The sequence below is a fragment of the Lagopus muta genome, chromosome 8 (assembly GCF_023343835.1).
Source record: "Lagopus muta isolate bLagMut1 chromosome 8, bLagMut1 primary, whole genome shotgun sequence".
Classification (NCBI taxonomy): domain Eukaryota; kingdom Metazoa; phylum Chordata; class Aves; order Galliformes; family Phasianidae; genus Lagopus; species Lagopus muta.
Window position 1 is genome coordinate 22097916 of NC_064440.1, and position 17632 is coordinate 22115547.

The following is a 17632-nucleotide window of genomic DNA, read 5'->3' on the forward strand; positions in this document are numbered from 1 at the left end:
TGATGTTAAGAATGGATGTAATTGAAGTAATCTGTAAAACTGAAGTAGCCATACTTTTGTTACACCAAAGCTGTGTGTTATTTTTGAAATTCAGCTCTCAGTAGCTTTGTGAAACTAAATTGCTCCAAATATTAAGGTAGATTAATATGAAATGGAAAAAATGGAAAAGTGGTGAAAATCGGTCACGTCATAAGAAAGCAACTAGTCAAACTTAGCTGCTTTATTAAATAGTTGGTTTGGAACAGAACTTTCAGCATGTTATAACTCTGCACCCTGTAATCACACAGTATTTCTGTCATGATGAAGCTAACAACTTTCATCATTTTGTCAGATCTGTCTTCAAAACAGAAAATTGCCTTCACAAGATCCTGAGATTTATGCTTTTAATTACCCCTTACCTGCTCTGCTATGCTCCAAACCCTCAGCATCAGCTCCAATAGTTTTATTTATAAGAAAAAACGTAGAACATTTGCCAAAAGCTGGTGACAGTTCTGTAGATTTTTATTTGATGCTATTGATTATTTTGCATGTTAGCTTTTTGACATTCATTCAAATTTGCAAAGATAAGATTTGGCAACACTAGCCTCAACTTTATAAAGTTGCCTTCTGGCTTTTTCTAAAAAGATGATCACTATTATTGCATCATTTTTATTAGCTAAATATATGCAATAATAAGTTGACTGTCAGCATCTTTTAATACCCAACTGTTGCATCCTCCTGCAAAGCATTTTGACTTCATTTCTGAGTCTTTGCATACCATGTCAAAAGGCAGCGCCAACTTAGCAGAGCGCAATAAGCTGCGCAGACACACACTTATGTCAATGAAAAGATACTGTATCAACAAGATGGTACCCACTGGCTTCCTACAGATAAGGACAGTGGACACTGAGGGAAGCGGATATTTCATTTAGAAGCAATCAGATGATTTAAAAAAAAAAAAAAAAAAAAAAAACACAACAAAAGTAACAAACACCAGCAAACAAACAAATCACGCAGACTGCTAGTGTAACATATTTGAGTTTGGAGTACAGTTGGAGAGGAAAGTGACTAGATCAACACCAACAATAATAGCTAGTGCCCAAGCTCCAAAAAACGTGGACTACTGAAACAAACAATGGAGGAGAATAGCAGAAAGAATTTTATTGATTTTGTAAGTATGGAGAAAAAGTTTTGCCAAAGCCTAACAGGTATCCTTGCAACTTGACTGATGCTTCTCTTGCAGGTGACAGTGCCAGTTGCTAGAGCAGAGAAGAACAGACAGCTCAGCACAGCCTGGCCTAAGTTCCACAGCTGCTGGAGTGACTCAGTGCCACATAACAGCTGTGGGAGATGTGCCAAAGAGAAGTAGAAGAGCAAGCCAAGAGTAAGTAGAGAAGAAATCTCTGGGAGACAGCAACAGCCATCTTCCCCATGCCCCATTGCTACTTGGATCCTGTTATGAGTTCCATAAAGTTAGGGCAAACCTTCCTCGTTGCTTTTAGTTTCTGCTAGAATGTCTGCAACATAAATAATTAACTCAATAAATCATACCTACTCAGTTAATATGAAAACCTGCTTAGCAAAGCTTATCCATAGTCCATATAGATATAACCACGGGTTTGAAAGGAGTCCCAGGATTCATAAGAAGAGTAACCTATTTTTGAAAAGCTAGGCTAGATCTTTTTCAGCACATCTCATTTCCTTTTCATGGATTGCAGCTGCATCCCTTGCTCTGGTGGCCTTTATGCAAGAGCAAGGTCTGACTCACTACCACAATCTGCTCCACAAAGAGGATTCTCTCCCTTCTGCTAGTTGGTCTCTGGTGGCAGTGAATATAATGGAGATATTTCCCAATTCTTCTGAGCTGGACAAAACACCAAACCAGAGCTTGAATTCTACTGAAACACTAGAATTTACAGCCCTGGAACACACGCTGTTTCATCATCATGTAGAAATTGAACAATAAAAATGTCGTTAACAGGCATTTTGATGCAGAGATACAAACATCTATGTTTGTTCTAATATACTGGAGCAAATCCAACCACAACTATTAATGGCTAATATATATTTTTAAACAGTTTTCTATAGAAGCATGTTCTACTTCACAACAGAATAAAGTTTACACATTCTGAAACATATCTCGGTTCTTGCTACTATGATTAATCAAACTCATCAGCTACCAATCCTTGCAATGCTATCCTTCATAAATTGACATTTCCAACCTAATTCAACATTATTTGATTTCTGTTACCAGTTACCATAAAAGTTAGCTCAGAACAAGTTTCCTTGCTTTAATTTGTACTCATACTTTTGCCATTTCACTTCCCTTCACTGTTGAGAACCTTACTAACTTCCTATTTTTAAAAATATTTCTATCTTTTAATGATATTCTGCTCCCAGACTCGACCTGGAGGAATGGAAGGAAAAAAGAAAGAGTGGAAAAACAAAACAAGAAAGCAAGGTTAATGGGTTGGAATTTCTGTGTCCAATAACAGGTGTTAAGTACAGTTGATGATGTCCACAGGTGTCCTGCCTGACCATGGACTGAGCACCCTCTGTCAGGTCCACTATTCAGGTGTGGATATCCGAGTTACCCAAATGACACAAGACACTTAGTTTTAAGCACTCTTAAGTACCAGCCAGAGCACCTTAAGTAGGTCATGGGACAAGTTTTGTTGATGCAGCCTCACTGATATCAGCTCAGTGTTAACCTTACAAATAAATTCCAAGTCCCCTGACCTCAAAATGCAGGAACTTCTCATACTGTCCTGCCAGCAAGCAAAGGGCTGAGTGGCACAAGGACTTAAGAGAGGATAGAAGCAGAACAGCTGGCCAAAACTGGGCAAAGGCCATTTCATATTATACCATGCACAAAAATCTTGAAAACTGTGGAGAGTTGGTTGGGTAGGCAGCTACATCTCAAGGACTCCCTGGGCATCAGTCAGTGGGCAGTGAGCAATTGCACTGTGCATCAGTTGTTTTTTATATATATAATTATCATCACTATTAGCATTCTTTTTTTCCTGCTCTCTTCCTTTTCCACCTTGGTAAACAGTTTAAATCTGTCTTAGTAAACAGAACCTACAAGTTCTACTTTGTTTTTTTTCTATCCCCTCCCCCACTTCACTCAGGGGTTGGAGCTGAGTGAATGACTGTGCTGAGCCATCTGCTAAGTTAAACCACAATGAGCTTCCAAGCTGTGGTCAATGAATTCATGGAAGGGATGGCATCACATTGAATGCCTCTTTCAACAAGAGGAGGCTTCAGCTACTTTGTAGAAGGTTACTATTCCTGATCCAACAGGACATCTGAAGACATTCCAAAACTGTATTTTCCTGGAAAAAAGAAGGTTTTTATTTCAAATTCTTATTTCAGAATGGAATTCAGAATTGCTTTCCACAATAACAGTTTTATACATTCCACAGTCGAAGTTTGTCAGTCTGATGTCCCTCTCAAGTAATTTCTTTTCTCCCTCAAAGTATCTCCAAACCAATTCTGTTTTTTAAAATACTAAATCAAAATTATTCAAAGCAAAATGCTTGATTTTAGTAACATGCTATTCCACGACACTTTAATTTACTTGTTTTTACCTTTCTGAAAACTCAAAACAAAACCAAATGCATTAGGCTACAGTCCTCAATTAAAGTAGCTCAAAACACTTCTTGAAATGTTTCTATATATCAATATACAGAAATTTTGATGGGCTTCTGTATTTCACCCTTGTCAATTTCCTTTGAAATATATTAGTGTAAATCTGGACTACCAGAAACAGTAGGTCCACTATGCCACATGACGGTCCCAAGAGTGCTGTGATATGGTTTAACTGCCAGATTTTACCAAAGTACTTCTACATACTCCTATACCATGTGACAAATACTTGGGTATCCCTCTACAAAAATTGTAGCTGAAAATAACTTGTTTGGTTTTATGAAATAATAATACAGAGCGCTTGAACGTATGCAAACAGAAACTCAGGTATGTAAATTTGATCTCCCTTAAATGAGAAAGAAATTCCTAAAGGTAAGATGTTCCTTAACTCAATTGTCTGCCCGCTGGCAACGTTAACAGTATTAATTTCTAAAGGTGCTAATCATGAACATTTCCCAAATGCACAAGTGAAGTTGCATAAATGTTGTACAAGTAAAGCATGCAGCCTCTGTCTTTTAATGGGGTACAGCAGAGACAGTGGAAAAAAGAACAAGGGGGACACTGAGTCACACTGACACTTATCCACAATGCATAGAACTATATATATGCCAACTTACATTCTAGAAGAAGATTGACTACATTTTCTTTTTCATATTTTCTACACAAATACACATCAATAAAATACACATTTAAAAAGTATTTCCATAACATTAGAAGTTGTTAGTTCACATTTTCTTTATACCCTCACACAAGTAAAATAGCTTAAGTAACAAACGATCAAAGACCTAGTCAGTCTTCTTATTCTGCTTTCACTAAACCAGCCCCTACCATGTAATGTCTCCTTCTGTATCCTCTGCAAGTTTAAAAGCTGTCAGTTACTCTTTTTGTAAAACATTGAAAATAAACTCTTTGGTTTTCACCCCTTAAGGTAAACAGTTCACAGTTTGGACTCACCTCAATCATTTTGTAAGTACTTCAACTATTTACCATATGCCTTGTTTCAGCCATCTCTATTTGCATATACACAGGATTATTTCCGAATAATTAATTCTCTTTTATGCAAAGAAACAAAGAAAAGGCTGACCATAGCCTTGCAGGGGTCTGTTTTTGCTGTTTAGGTTTTACTTCTTTGAAACACAAACACAAACAACACTTGATTAAGAACAAAAGTAATCCAATCTGATTGTGAAGAAGAAAGCAGATGAGTGGCCAGTCACACACAACTCGTAACTTCTCTTCATATTATAATATGTTAGGAGAAAAGTAACTATCTTAGCAAATTTTATTTCTCAAGATAAAGGTGGCATCACCTCAAAATTAGATATATTTACTCCCAGAACGAAGACAACTTATTTTAAAATATTTTCCAACCCTGATGTTAGACTTTACCTCCTGCCAAGAAAAGCTGCAGATCCCTCCTCCGGATCTGATGGCAGAACACTCTCACTGCAGACACAGTAGCAGAAGAAAACTGAAACCTTTGCAATTAACTATGCAAACTTAACGGAAGATTTGACAAATATAAATTGACTAAGTCAGAATTATTTTGTTCTATTGATCCAGAACAGTGAGAATCAACAGTGTGAATACAAGATTACAGGCAAGGAAACCAACATTCTTCTCACAGACAAATTTCCATTGGTTTGTACATTATTCATGTAATAGACAAACCAATACTAGGATCAGGTCAGGAACTTCAAACACCATGAAAATGAAATTCATTTAATAAAATAAAACAACTACTTTTTGGTTGGTTTTGTTTTATTTGCTTGCACAATTTAGGTCAAAGGAAGTTCAAAGAAACAACATGCCCATCGTGTACAAGGAGCACATCAGCTCTGTGGAGACAGAGAAAGAAACTGAAAAACTGAAGTGGATGAACCGCAAATCTCTGCTATGCTCAAAGATTTGACGCAAGTAATCATATATTTGTTTGCCACCAGGAAGGATTTCAAAACATTCTTAGCAAGCTGCAGAGTGGAATTGATCCACTGAAAGATTCAGTAGATATGATGGTCAAAAAATATCTGATTGCCTTTCCCATAAAGATAAGAAATTGCATCATCCTTTCAAGGACTAACAGCTACAAGAAATCACTTGCATTTCTGCATATAAAAAAAGACACGAAAAACTTTGTCAAGGAATTACAAAAGAGTCTGAAGATCTGAACTGAAAAGACACTAACATTACCAAACACTGTGACTGCAGATTTTTACAGGGGCAGGGGAGAAGTGATATTTACGAAAAACAAATTCTCACACTTCAGGGATGGGCAGAGGGTTGAAAAGATAACACGTGTAAACAAATAACTCAAGGTTAGAACACTGAACTGGAGGAAAGATTTAAAATCTCAAGCAAGCTTAACATGAGAAACTGAATAATCTACTGAAAGACTGGACAGCTTTGAATAGAACAGTGTTTCAATTGTAATACTTGTTCTCCAAATATTCTTGTATATTCTGGTGATGAAATGTTTGTGAAGCTTTATTTTATATTCAAGTATTTTCTAGTATTAAAATTCCACTAGAGTTTCAGTACATTTTAAAATCAAGTTTCCAGATTGTTTATGAATGTACTGTTATGGAAAAACTGCTCTAGAAAGGAACTGCTTTTTATCACTACCACTGGCATGGTCATGATGCTTCATGCATTCATAAAACCATCCATTACAAAAGAGTTATGATATCTTCTAACAGTTAGAATTGCGTCTATTAGACATGTTTAAAAAGTAAGGAGCACAGCACTGTGAATACAGCCACTCCAAAAGGGGAAACAAGACTATAATCTGACACGCTACAGTGATGCCACTGTTGGAAGCAGAATATGATACGCACTTTTTATTCTACCTCGTAAGCAAGTAAGTTCGGAAAAATTACTCAGTTGGCAGATGTACAAAATGATATAATATTTCAGCTCCTTTTTCTTCTGCCACTAAGTTGTGATTCAATCTGTCTGCCTTGAAGTACTGTTTAACCATCTGAATGTCAGTGCAAAATCCTCTAGTGACAGGACCTGCCCTCAAGAGGGACTCCTTAGAAGGAGAGGGAAGAGCAGGAACAAGCTGAGCCATCCTCTCAGAGAGGAAATAAGATCGTACTCAGAAGCAAGATTCAGATCCACAGGGCCTACATATTTTTAGAAACTGTACTGGTTCCTTGTTTTAATCAGTAAAAGTGAGTATTTTGATCAGGAATCAGAGCAGAAAGATTTTTTTAAGCCTAAACCTTAACCTTAAAAAGAAACATAAATGAATTAAATAAAAAAATGACTTTGAAATCTGTTAACTAAGTAGATATTGCCACTTCAAAGAAAGTTTAATAAGCTTGTTAGAAGATGATAGATTTTTGATTCAGAAATCAATTTGAAGGTAAGACAGCAATCCTTCAAAATCCATGCCAGGCTAGACAAGAAAGTCAAACTAGGGAAATAACATTACAAACCACTTCAAAAGGCAATGGTAGAGGCAAGAGAAAACCAGAGCAATAGATACTGACTTTATAGGCCTTTACTGAGAATGTTTAGTAGCACCAAGACCTCAACAGCCTCGAGGAGCTTCCTTCAAACTATTTCTTACAATAGCAAAATATCTAATCATGCATCACTTAAGTACTTCTTACACTTAACAGCAATAAAATGTCTGAGTCTTTAAATTTCTATTAGCCTAACAACATTTGTAAAGTCTCAGAGAACACATATGTTGTGTCAAAGTTCATAGTTTTCCAAAACAAACTTTTTTTTTTTTTTTTTTTAATACTTGTCAATATTTTGCCACACAGCTTGGGCAAAAACTAGTTGGATATACAGTTTAGTCATATCGGCCAATGTGTTCTTTTGCACTGCTTTTTTTCTTTTTTTCCTTTTGAATTACACGTCAGAAAGCAGCTTCTTTGAACTTTATCATTCTCAAAGGACAGCTAGAAGTAAATACTCAAAATGGTTACAACTGAAAGTTACTGGAAAGCTGACTTTATTAAAAAAAAATCCAAAGGCATTATCAGAAAGAACATAAGAACAACAGGAAAAAGATGTCTTTTGAAAAAAAAAAAAGTGGGTATGACATGAAGAGAACATAGTTTTTTTGTCTGCTCCCTCTTGAATTTTACTGGACTGTACAATAGGCCACCACCAGTGGATGTGACGTGGGCTATCATGGCAATCTGTATCTGAAAACACAGACATGCTGCTGGAGTAGCATTTCAGTATATGGTTGATATGTTTAAGAAGTTAGCATCTAGAACTTGAGAAAAAGTGCAGCCTGCTCCTCAGGTACAAGGACAAAGGTGTATGGCAACAGTCAGTGCCAGACTTCTATCTCTAAGTGGGCAAAATATCAGCCCAGAAGTTTGGGCAGAATGTATGCAGAACAATAACTGCCAACTTGGAGAAAAGAAGCTTGGATTAATTAAACCTATTTTGAATAATAAAAGAAAAAGAAAATAGCCAGTACTCACATCAGAGTTAAAGCGAAGCTGGCAGACGTTACAGGAAATGACTTGCTTCTTCTTTGGGGGAATGGACACTCCGAACGTATGGTTTATGACTGCTTTTTGCACAGGATCCATCTAGAGAACAAACAAGAATCCATTTACAACTTCTCACAGTATATAGTAAAAGAAAAAAACACACCAACATAATGCTGGAAGCCTATTCTTTAATTTTGGATATAAATAAGAAGAGATTTAATAGGTTCAGGAATAGGTAGCCTTACAAAGATCCAATGGAAAAAAAAAATGCAGCTCCATTGTTGCTGCCACTCTCAGGCTACCAAAAATTCCCTTCCCAAATCCTGCACATCCTCCATGCTTTCAAGGCTTCAATCACATCTGAATTCCAGAGACCCTCCTGAAAGCCTGCCTGTATCACCTGGTGATTCAACAGACATAATGGAAAACCACTTTTGCCCCCTAAAAAAGTCAGGGTCATTCATTTCTCTCCTCTTGGAGACGTCTTCATGAGATGAGGTCCTTTGCAGGCTCCATTAGGAATTCTGCCTGCCAGGAAAATGATCACAATTCTCCAACACTTCCATATGCAGAACTGATGGCAGACCCCATGAAAAGACAAATCCAGAGGAGTAAGCAGAGTGTGTTGGCCCCAGGAAAGGATACCAGTCACCACAGTTCAGAAAACATTTTGATAGTGGAAAAATTGAGATAAATGAAGCACTGAATATATTAGTTTTAAATTTGCCTGAACATTTTCACAAAGTGGAAATGATTATATCTAAATATAAGGACTGCTGCTAGTAATCAGTTTAAAATATCCTCAAGGACAGAGAGCTCTGTTAACATGGAAAGATGGGAACAGCACTGGAAGTTATAACTGCTACTGCACTGAGGCCTCAATTAAGCCTAATATTCATGATGCAGTATGGATAAAAAAAATAAAATGAACTTATTAAGCCAAATTTATTGACTGAAACACTGTTTCAATTCACATAAAGTATAACTGGACTGATCTAGCTGCACTGCTTAGAGCAGGAGGCTGGAGCAGGTGACTTCTGAGGTTCCCTCCAACCTCCATCATCCAACAAGCTTCTGTGCACAAACAGTCTTCTACACTTATTTAACATGTGAAATGGATTCTGAAAACAAGAGAGGGAAAATGGCAATCCACAAGAAAAGATAAATGCTCATTTCCCAACCTTGCTTTTAAACCACAAGAGATAATAGTTCAATTCGCCATAAATACGTATTTTTCTGAAGCCTGTCTTGCAGCCACAGTCATGATTTTTCCTTTACAGCATTGTCTTAAGAAAACCTGTCTGTATAATTCTGGATGATACACACCACCTATCTGATACTAAGCTCACTTACAAAAGAAAGAAAGAAAAGTTGAAGATAATGCTTTATTAAAGAATAATAATTGAAAGTTAGCTGCTGCTTCCAGAGTTTCCAAACCTGAGGATCAAGATTGTAATTTTCCCTTGGTACAGTATCATGCTTCCAGAGAAACCTGCACTGATGAGGACTTCCTGTACATGCATGGACATGTAGAATCTCACAAATTTAAGAAATTACTTTATAGCATTATATCTCTAATAATTTGTTATCTAACATTCAACCCTTACTTTTGTTTTTTTTTTACTGAAGCTAAACAGATTTATTGCCAGATTCTTCTTAAGCCAAACACATGATTTTGTAAATGTTATTATTAACAAATTTTCTGGATATAATTTCTATCAGCTTCTGTCATTAATTCTGGATTTCCTTGCCATCACTATCAAGGTAAAATATTAAAAGAAGTAATTACAAATGCAAAAAGGCCATTTTGAATGAACAAACATCCATTTTGAATGATTTATAAATGAAAACATGTTGTTGCAATTAACATGATAAAGTCTAAAATAAAAACCAAAATAAATATCCTTATTCCTTGTTTCAGCTTCTTCTAGAATAAAGTAACAGTCCCACGTTTAAGTTTATCATAACAAAAAAATCAGTTTCTCACAAGTACCACTTATTGCATTCTCCTGCATAATATTGCACAATTACACATGCAGATTAAAAGTTTTTCAGCATTAATTTTATTATAGATCTGCCAGTCAATATTATAAAATTCATATATTAAAATATTGCTGTGTCATTAGAGAATAGAATTTCTTTCTTTAAATAGAGTACATGCATTGCTTTTCAACTTAACTAGCAATTGGTAGATCAAACCAACTAGAACAAGACAGTAATGCTGAAAAGTACCTCAACCATTTGAAGTGTCTGAGATCAGTGAGAAGAAATAGCCAAAATACCCACTAGCATCTGCAGTCCCATTTAAAAGAAAATCAGCAATACTCAATGACTCCTCTGTGCGTACCAGATAGCAATCCACAGCGCTAGCATTAGCAGTCATCAGTTCAAAAGCACACAAGGCAGACTATGCACAAAGTCCTAGTTTCAAACAGATGCACAGCACAAGGACAAGCTCCCAAATAGCTTGGCTCACGCTTCCTCCAGACAGTGCCACTCTGGCTCCCCTGGGAGCGGTTACTGATCCTGCCCAAACCTGAGCCCTGCACGTTGCCTGGTCACAATTAGAATTCAAGAAGCACAACATTAACAATTAATAGCTTTTAAATATATCTGAAACTAGGGTGGATTACAGGATGCTGGAAAAATTAAAAAGTATCTATGTTAGATGATTAACGCTGCAGGGTAAGCTGATCTCAGATCTCTAAACAAAATTATCCTCTTCACTGCAGGGAGAGAGGGAGCAAATTATTTATTGAGGTATATATTAGGAAATGACGCGGCACACTTGGCGCAGTTGGGAGCACCAGTATTTAAAAAGCAATTCTGTAAAATGGGTTTATTCTAGAAATAATAACTGCAACTAAACAGCCAACACAAATAATAAAATTGTGCACTATGCTATTTCTGTTATGGTGTAATAAACAATCAATAAATAAATGGTTCTAGTAGCCATAACCAAGTTTAACAACTCTTTAGTCTTGTTTTCCTACTACAGTTCATTTAACAAAAAGTTAAATTTAAGACATCTTTCCAACAAAACTAGATATCTTACTATTTTGCAATGAGTCTCCTTATAAAGCCACCTGAACCATTACAGTGAACAAAGATTAACAGAATCTGGACAGGTTTCAGCAGTAATCTCCTCTTTCTTCTTCTGTTTTCCAATTTCACAACACGCAAATGTGAGAGATGTCTATATCCACTGAGGCTGGTGGTAGTGACTTTCAGGGCACTTCAGAAAAGCTGGTGCAGTAACACACAATCCAAAATGATAGAAACACTAAACTCCACTGCACTTCCCCCTAGCCTATCCTCTTCTCCTCCAAACAGCCATATTTAGTTAGCAAGAGAACAAGAACATGAACATACATGCCTTTCCCACACCTGTTTTCATACAATTCATACATTTTCTTTCCAACATAAGTTTTGCAGAACCAGGAATGCTTTTCCATGTATTTGGCAAATCCCAATGACCTTCTCTTCCATATGCTTTCACTGTCATCTCCTGAATATCAGGAAAAACTCCACAGTTTGCACTGAGCTCCATTTCCTACAACCTGCTGTGCCAAGGAACAGTTATTCTTCATTAAGCCTAGTTCCATGCAACTCAGTTTTCTATGACCTGTACCACATATCAAGTTAACTGTGCATTACTTGATCATTCTACACATGGAAGCTGTCCCATACTTTGGAATATCTTTGCTGTACTTCTTAATTCTACTGTATTAGTACAGATTCCATGAAGCGTTTTGAAGAGATGGATAAGAACCACGTACCATATTCAGGGTGGATCAGTAATGAACTCTGAGATGAGTTTTTCATGGAATTACCTATTACAATCACACTCTCAAGTCTTAATGAGAAAAACAAACAAAAAACCAACAGACAAGCTAGGTATTATTTCTAGGCCTTTTTTTTTTTAAAAAAAAAAAAAAGTTCACACTACTTTGCAAGAAAAGATGCTTTTATGGTATTGCAAACCCTAAATATTTTCATTAATTTTTATTCAAGTGCAATCTCCAGTTTAAAAGATTGAATAAATGCCAATTTATCTGAGCTGAAGCTTTTGGTGCTTGCCTAGTATCCAGGAGGTTACAGGCAGCCTAATGATAAAGCAGCATGGCTAAATTGCCTTTTCTACCTCATGACTCCTATGCTTTCGTTCTACTCCTGGTCCACTTAGCCATTAATTCACACTAAACAAGCATCATACATGCTACTGCAACCACTCCAACAAAAATCTTCATGCTACAGCTATCAATAACAGCATCATAACAGCTATCATAACAGCAGCAATAAAGCCCGTTTTATGGCAGTGGAACCCTGGGATCTCCAAATCACAGTGAAGTTTAACGTTGTGACTGGGAATTTACGGCCTATGTTCAGTTACCTCTTATCTTAACAACTCTCAGGTCAAACCTAGGGTTGTGTGTTGAGAAGCATTTGTAACAGAATATCAAAGGGTGGCTGTAAGAGATTTAATGGAATATCACTTAACCACTGGTCATTAAGAAACTTCTGTACAAACACTGAGAGCAGCCTTAAGGCATACTATGCTGTTCTGCTCTCATAAAACAAAATTTTCAACCGTATGTGGAAAAAAAACTGACATTATAATCCAGTGCTTCCCTCTGGCAATCAAGGCAAGCAAATAGTGGCGAATATAAATTACCAATGCAAGACAGCAACTAAAGTTCTGGGATTTTTCCAAACTGCTTGACAATCTACTCATGTGTGTGTCTTTCTAAAAATGATTATTATAAGCAAGCACCTAGGCAAACATCAGTAAACATTCTGCAGATTAGGCCTTCCCAATGTCCTTCTTGGTCAGAAGGCCATGTGCAGACATTCTGTGTTTGTGCTCCAGATGTCAGGAAAGCTGAGCAGCTTGCCATCATACAGAATGGTGATTCACTGAAGCTTACCATAAAATCTGCCATATACACACAGCCTTCTACCACAATGGTGCACATCATGATGATTAATACAGTTATGGAAGTAAACAGCCATACTCAACAGAGCACATATATAAAATGCCCTCTGTAAAACCAAAAATGGTGTAGTGCAACTTTAGACATGCTTGGCAAACCCAAACTGGTAGAAGTCTGTTCTTTCCATGCTTGTGCTATTTTCATCACAACAGACAATATTTCCCATTGGGCTAATGCTCATGGCAATATACTGTTCAAGTGACCACTATGCTGTTTCACATCTCCTTGCTTTTTTGTATTACTAGGAACACTCAAGGCAGCTCTGCTGATGCATACCACTGATTCTTCTTACAGAAACCCTGCCAACTGCATTTCAGCCCTGCTCACCTAGCACAGAGTGCATCCCAGAGATGTACCTCTATACGGCAAGCATGCAAACACCACCTCACTCACTGCAATATTTGGAGAGTCAAAAAAATCAGGGAGATGTAAATGATCATAGAATCATTTGAGTTGGAAGGGATCCTTAAAGGCCATCTGATCCCACTCCCCTGCAATGAACAGGAACACCTACAGCTAGATCGCTGCTCAGAGCATTGCCCAGCCCGACCTGGACTCTTTGAAACCATTCCTCCTTGTCCTATCACAAAATAATAACTTAGGGGAGAGCACTTTGCAGATTGTCCACAGCTGATTCAGAGACAAATGTGTAATTAGAACACATAATATTAGAATACAACATAATATTCTTTTGCTGTAATCTTGTGGTCTAAGCAAGGGTTACTTTTAACACTTTCTGTTGATTAACAAACTACAGTCTCTCTTACTGTTCTTGCACATTAGGCATTTGCATACAGTATAAAATTTGGATCTTACTCAAGTCAAACCCAAACTTACACAGGTTGGAATGAGTCCACAACTTTATCAAGAATGTCTACTCTCTCTCTCTCTTTAAAATGGAAAAAAAAAAAAAAAGTTCTGAGTAGATGCCTTTCCCCAAGTGCAGAAATACATAAGCTTGTACTTCTTGTATCCACTGAGACAAGTCTGACCTCAGGGACTAATCTCCCTTCCCTCCCACATGGTTTCCAAAACACAGGAACACTGTACCCTGAACACACACCTCTCTGAATACAACTCCCACTGTTTGTCTCTCCACATCTCCATCAATTTGGCAGCAAGCTCCAGCTTCCCCAAGGAAAACAGTGGTTGTGAGAGCCGTGACCTCTGCACACTATCACTAGTCAAAGAAATCAGCCCGAAGGCATTTTAAAGCAAAACAAAAATTCTGCTGTAATTCACTTGCTAACATGTCAGACACTGCAGATACCCATGAAGAGTTGATGAAATAACAGCTGGTATTTAAAATTAAAAAAAAAAAAAAAAAAAAAAAAAAAAGGAAAGAGAAACCTTTGGAGTTTACATTTCAACATCATTTTTAGTACAAGACGATTAAAAGGGCACCCAGAGCTGGGAACAGCCTTTTACATCTTAAAAGAGATGAAACATTAATAAATTCACTTTCATCAATTTCCTTTTAGAGGCTACTGTTGAACTAATTTTATTTTTGAAAATTCTACGTTATTTCTGCCAACAGACATGCAGGGCTGGAACCCAGGACTTGGGACATTGATTTTCTGTCTCCTGACAGCAGCAGTTGGGTTCCTCTTCCTTATGCCCAATCCCATGGCATAATGCAGAGTCCCCTGGAGTACTACCTTCTTGTATGTTCCCCTTAAAAGTCTAGCTCACACAGGAAAATGAAAAAGGAACAACTCTTGATTCTCTCTGTGCTTGTATCTGCAATCACAAAGAATAGTGAAAGCACTGTCTACAGTTACTTAAAGACTTGTTTTAGCTTAGAAGAAGCCATTACATCTGATTTCTTTTTTTTTTTTTTTTTTTTAAAAAAAAAAAGACAATTTTATAGACTAGAGAGCTTCAGCCTTTCCTGTGATGAAGTCTGATAATTTGTGGTCAGCCAGAGCTTAAATTTTAGAGGAGGGCAGAAGGAACAAACATACCACACTTGATTAAAGAGTTTCCAACTAAGATGAATCTATAACATCACAGAGGAAATGATGATAATGATGGAGTATTCCCACAGCTAACATCCACACCTTGCTTTGCCTGTCACAAACCACTCCATCTAGTTGTGTCTCACTCAATTAGATTAAAGGGCACCCTAATGCCTGCATGCATAGGCACTTGTACACTGCAATCAGATCAGCATTTAACCTTCTCTTTGATAAACCAAGTAAGCTGAATTCCTTAAGCCTCTCATTATAAAAGCCTTGATTCATTTGTTAGTTTTTCCTCTGACTCCTCTTCAGATTTTCAATAAGTCACTGAAGTAGAGGCACTAGAAGTGACAACAGTATGGTCAAATATACTCTCTCTTTACCTACTTAATTACATCTTTTTTTTTCTTTTAAAACCAAGAAATGCATTAATCTTCTTGCTTCAGCATCAGTTTGGGAAGCACAGCTCTACATCTTCACTGACAGGCTCATTTATTCATCTGGTGAGCTAACACAAACAATTTTGCTGTATTTTAACCTAGTCAAAGAGAAGCAGCCAGTTGAAGCTCCACACCCGGGAGCCCTGTGCTGAAGCAGAGGCTGCTTTCAGTCAGGTTTTCACTTAGAAAATTTAACTTGCAAGAACTCATCTGAACAAGTTCATGAGGCCAAGGATGAAGTCTGGCCTTATTGGTAGATTTTTATTGCTCCTAAATCAGTGCAAAATAGTGGCTTAGACCAACATAAACAAAAATAAAAACATTTATACTGTCCAACTTAAAACCAGGTTCCTTCTGATCTTCTGCTCTTCTGTTCACTCCATCTCTCCATTTTCTAGTTTAAATCAAGAAATTCAAAATTAAAAAAAAAAAAGTAACACAAATACTCTAATTTCCCCCTTCCCCTTCTCCCCACATAACATGCATATGCATAGAGATCAAAAGGGAACTGAGAAAATATCTTTTCATTCTTTTTTTTCCGCTGCTATGACTATCCCCTCTGCCCTTCCTTCTCTTCACCCATGGATATATATACTGCACAGTAAAAATAAACTCTGGTTGAGAAAAGCATAATTAGGAAAGCCTTAAAAAGACTTCTCCAAAAATGAAATGCCACTGCTGCTTTAGAAATTACTGTGAAAAAGAAATTAAAATATTTGATGCCTATGGAAAGGCTTAACTCACAGAATAAATTGGTGAGGCACAATTAATTACACAGGTAAAAGCTTCTGAATCCGGTCTTATCACAATGATGATACAGATACATAAAAGAACTGAGCTTCCAAATATGCTATTGGACAATGAAGTATTCAGGAAGTTTCTGTTTGTAATAGATATAACTCTTAACATAGTGACAGACCAAATCTGAGAAAAAGAATGAAGTATGAACCCAATGGCTAAATAAATACTTTAGCAATATGACAATTTCCCATCCCTTTGTGACTCTGCTGGCTTCCAGTTTTAACTGTACTTTTATTATTCATCTGTAAAACAGGGATAAAAATATTTTGAACCTCACAAAGAAAGCTGAAAGGTCTAAATAACATGTTTACAGCTATTCAAAATCCTCTGATGGAAGATGCTCTATAACTGCTACTTATTATTAAGACTGCTGCTATCATTCAGAACACTTGGCTGTGTTAAGTTAAATGAAAAACACCATCAGAAATACATATTGCCTTCAGATGCAGTAAAACTAGTAACATACCCTGAGAGCAAAGCTATTCTTTTTACACTATTACCACCTGACAATAAAATAATCTGAATTGGTAAAACAATAGGAAACATTACCTTCCAATAGAATCATGCCAAAAGACTCAAGCTTAAGATGTAGCAGTCAGAAAAGCTTAGATAGTGTGTGAGGTTAGCAAGATTTCTGACTTTTGCTTTCTTCTTTGAGGATGCCCTTAGACCTCACTCTTTTCTTCTTGGAGATCTGCTTTAAGTTTCGCTAGCAGTTTGCTTGCTTCCCGCCTGTTCCAGAATAGCAATGTCACTTGAAACTGAGAAGTATCCTGTTAGGTAGATCTTAATTTCCTTCAAACGTCTGAACCCTGCTAAGAGTTTAGAAGCAAGTACGTAGCCTCAATCAATACTGTGAACAGGAGAGAATAAGGACACAGGAAGCCTGGTCTTCCAAAATGAAATAGTAGATGTTACCTTTCACATATTAAAAATGCATATTTAAAAAGTAGGTAAGTTATATGTACAATGCATTTGAGTAAGTGTATAAAATGGATGAATATAAATGAGAAACGAGACAAACTGAAAATTTCTTAATGTTAGCTGACAACTGTCATCTGCTCTCCACAGTAACAAATAATAGGCTTTCTTCACATAAAAATCAATAATGATGTTTCTGGCTTCAGGGTGTTTTGATCAGTACCAGACACGACATAACAAGCCTTTACAATTCTCTTGATTAAAAAAAACCTCAACGTTTGGTTAAGTCTCTAAAAGAACATTATATTTCTCATCAAACCTGCCCTGAAACAACACAGAATCATAATGTGCTTGTTTTTATTTTTAAATCTAGGTGAATGAGATGCAAAGCAGACTGAAGGACAAACCAGTCTTTTCTAATACAT

General features: G+C 36.8%; 1 protein-coding gene across 13 annotated transcripts in view; it reads right to left on the reverse strand.

The window, feature by feature from the left end:
• ZNF385B (zinc finger protein 385B) overlaps positions 1-17632 on the reverse strand; it is a 153287-nt gene that overhangs the window by 26441 nt on the left and 109214 nt on the right. For 12 of the 13 annotated variants that reach the window (XM_048953867.1, XM_048953868.1, XM_048953866.1 and 9 more), the window contains one exon: positions 8079-8189. In XM_048953867.1, coding sequence (XP_048809824.1) covers positions 8079-8189 — 111 coding nt within the window. Of the gene's footprint in view, positions 1-8078; positions 8190-10437; positions 10457-17632 lie in introns of those variants that run through there. The other variant, XM_048953878.1, reaches the window with a different exon arrangement.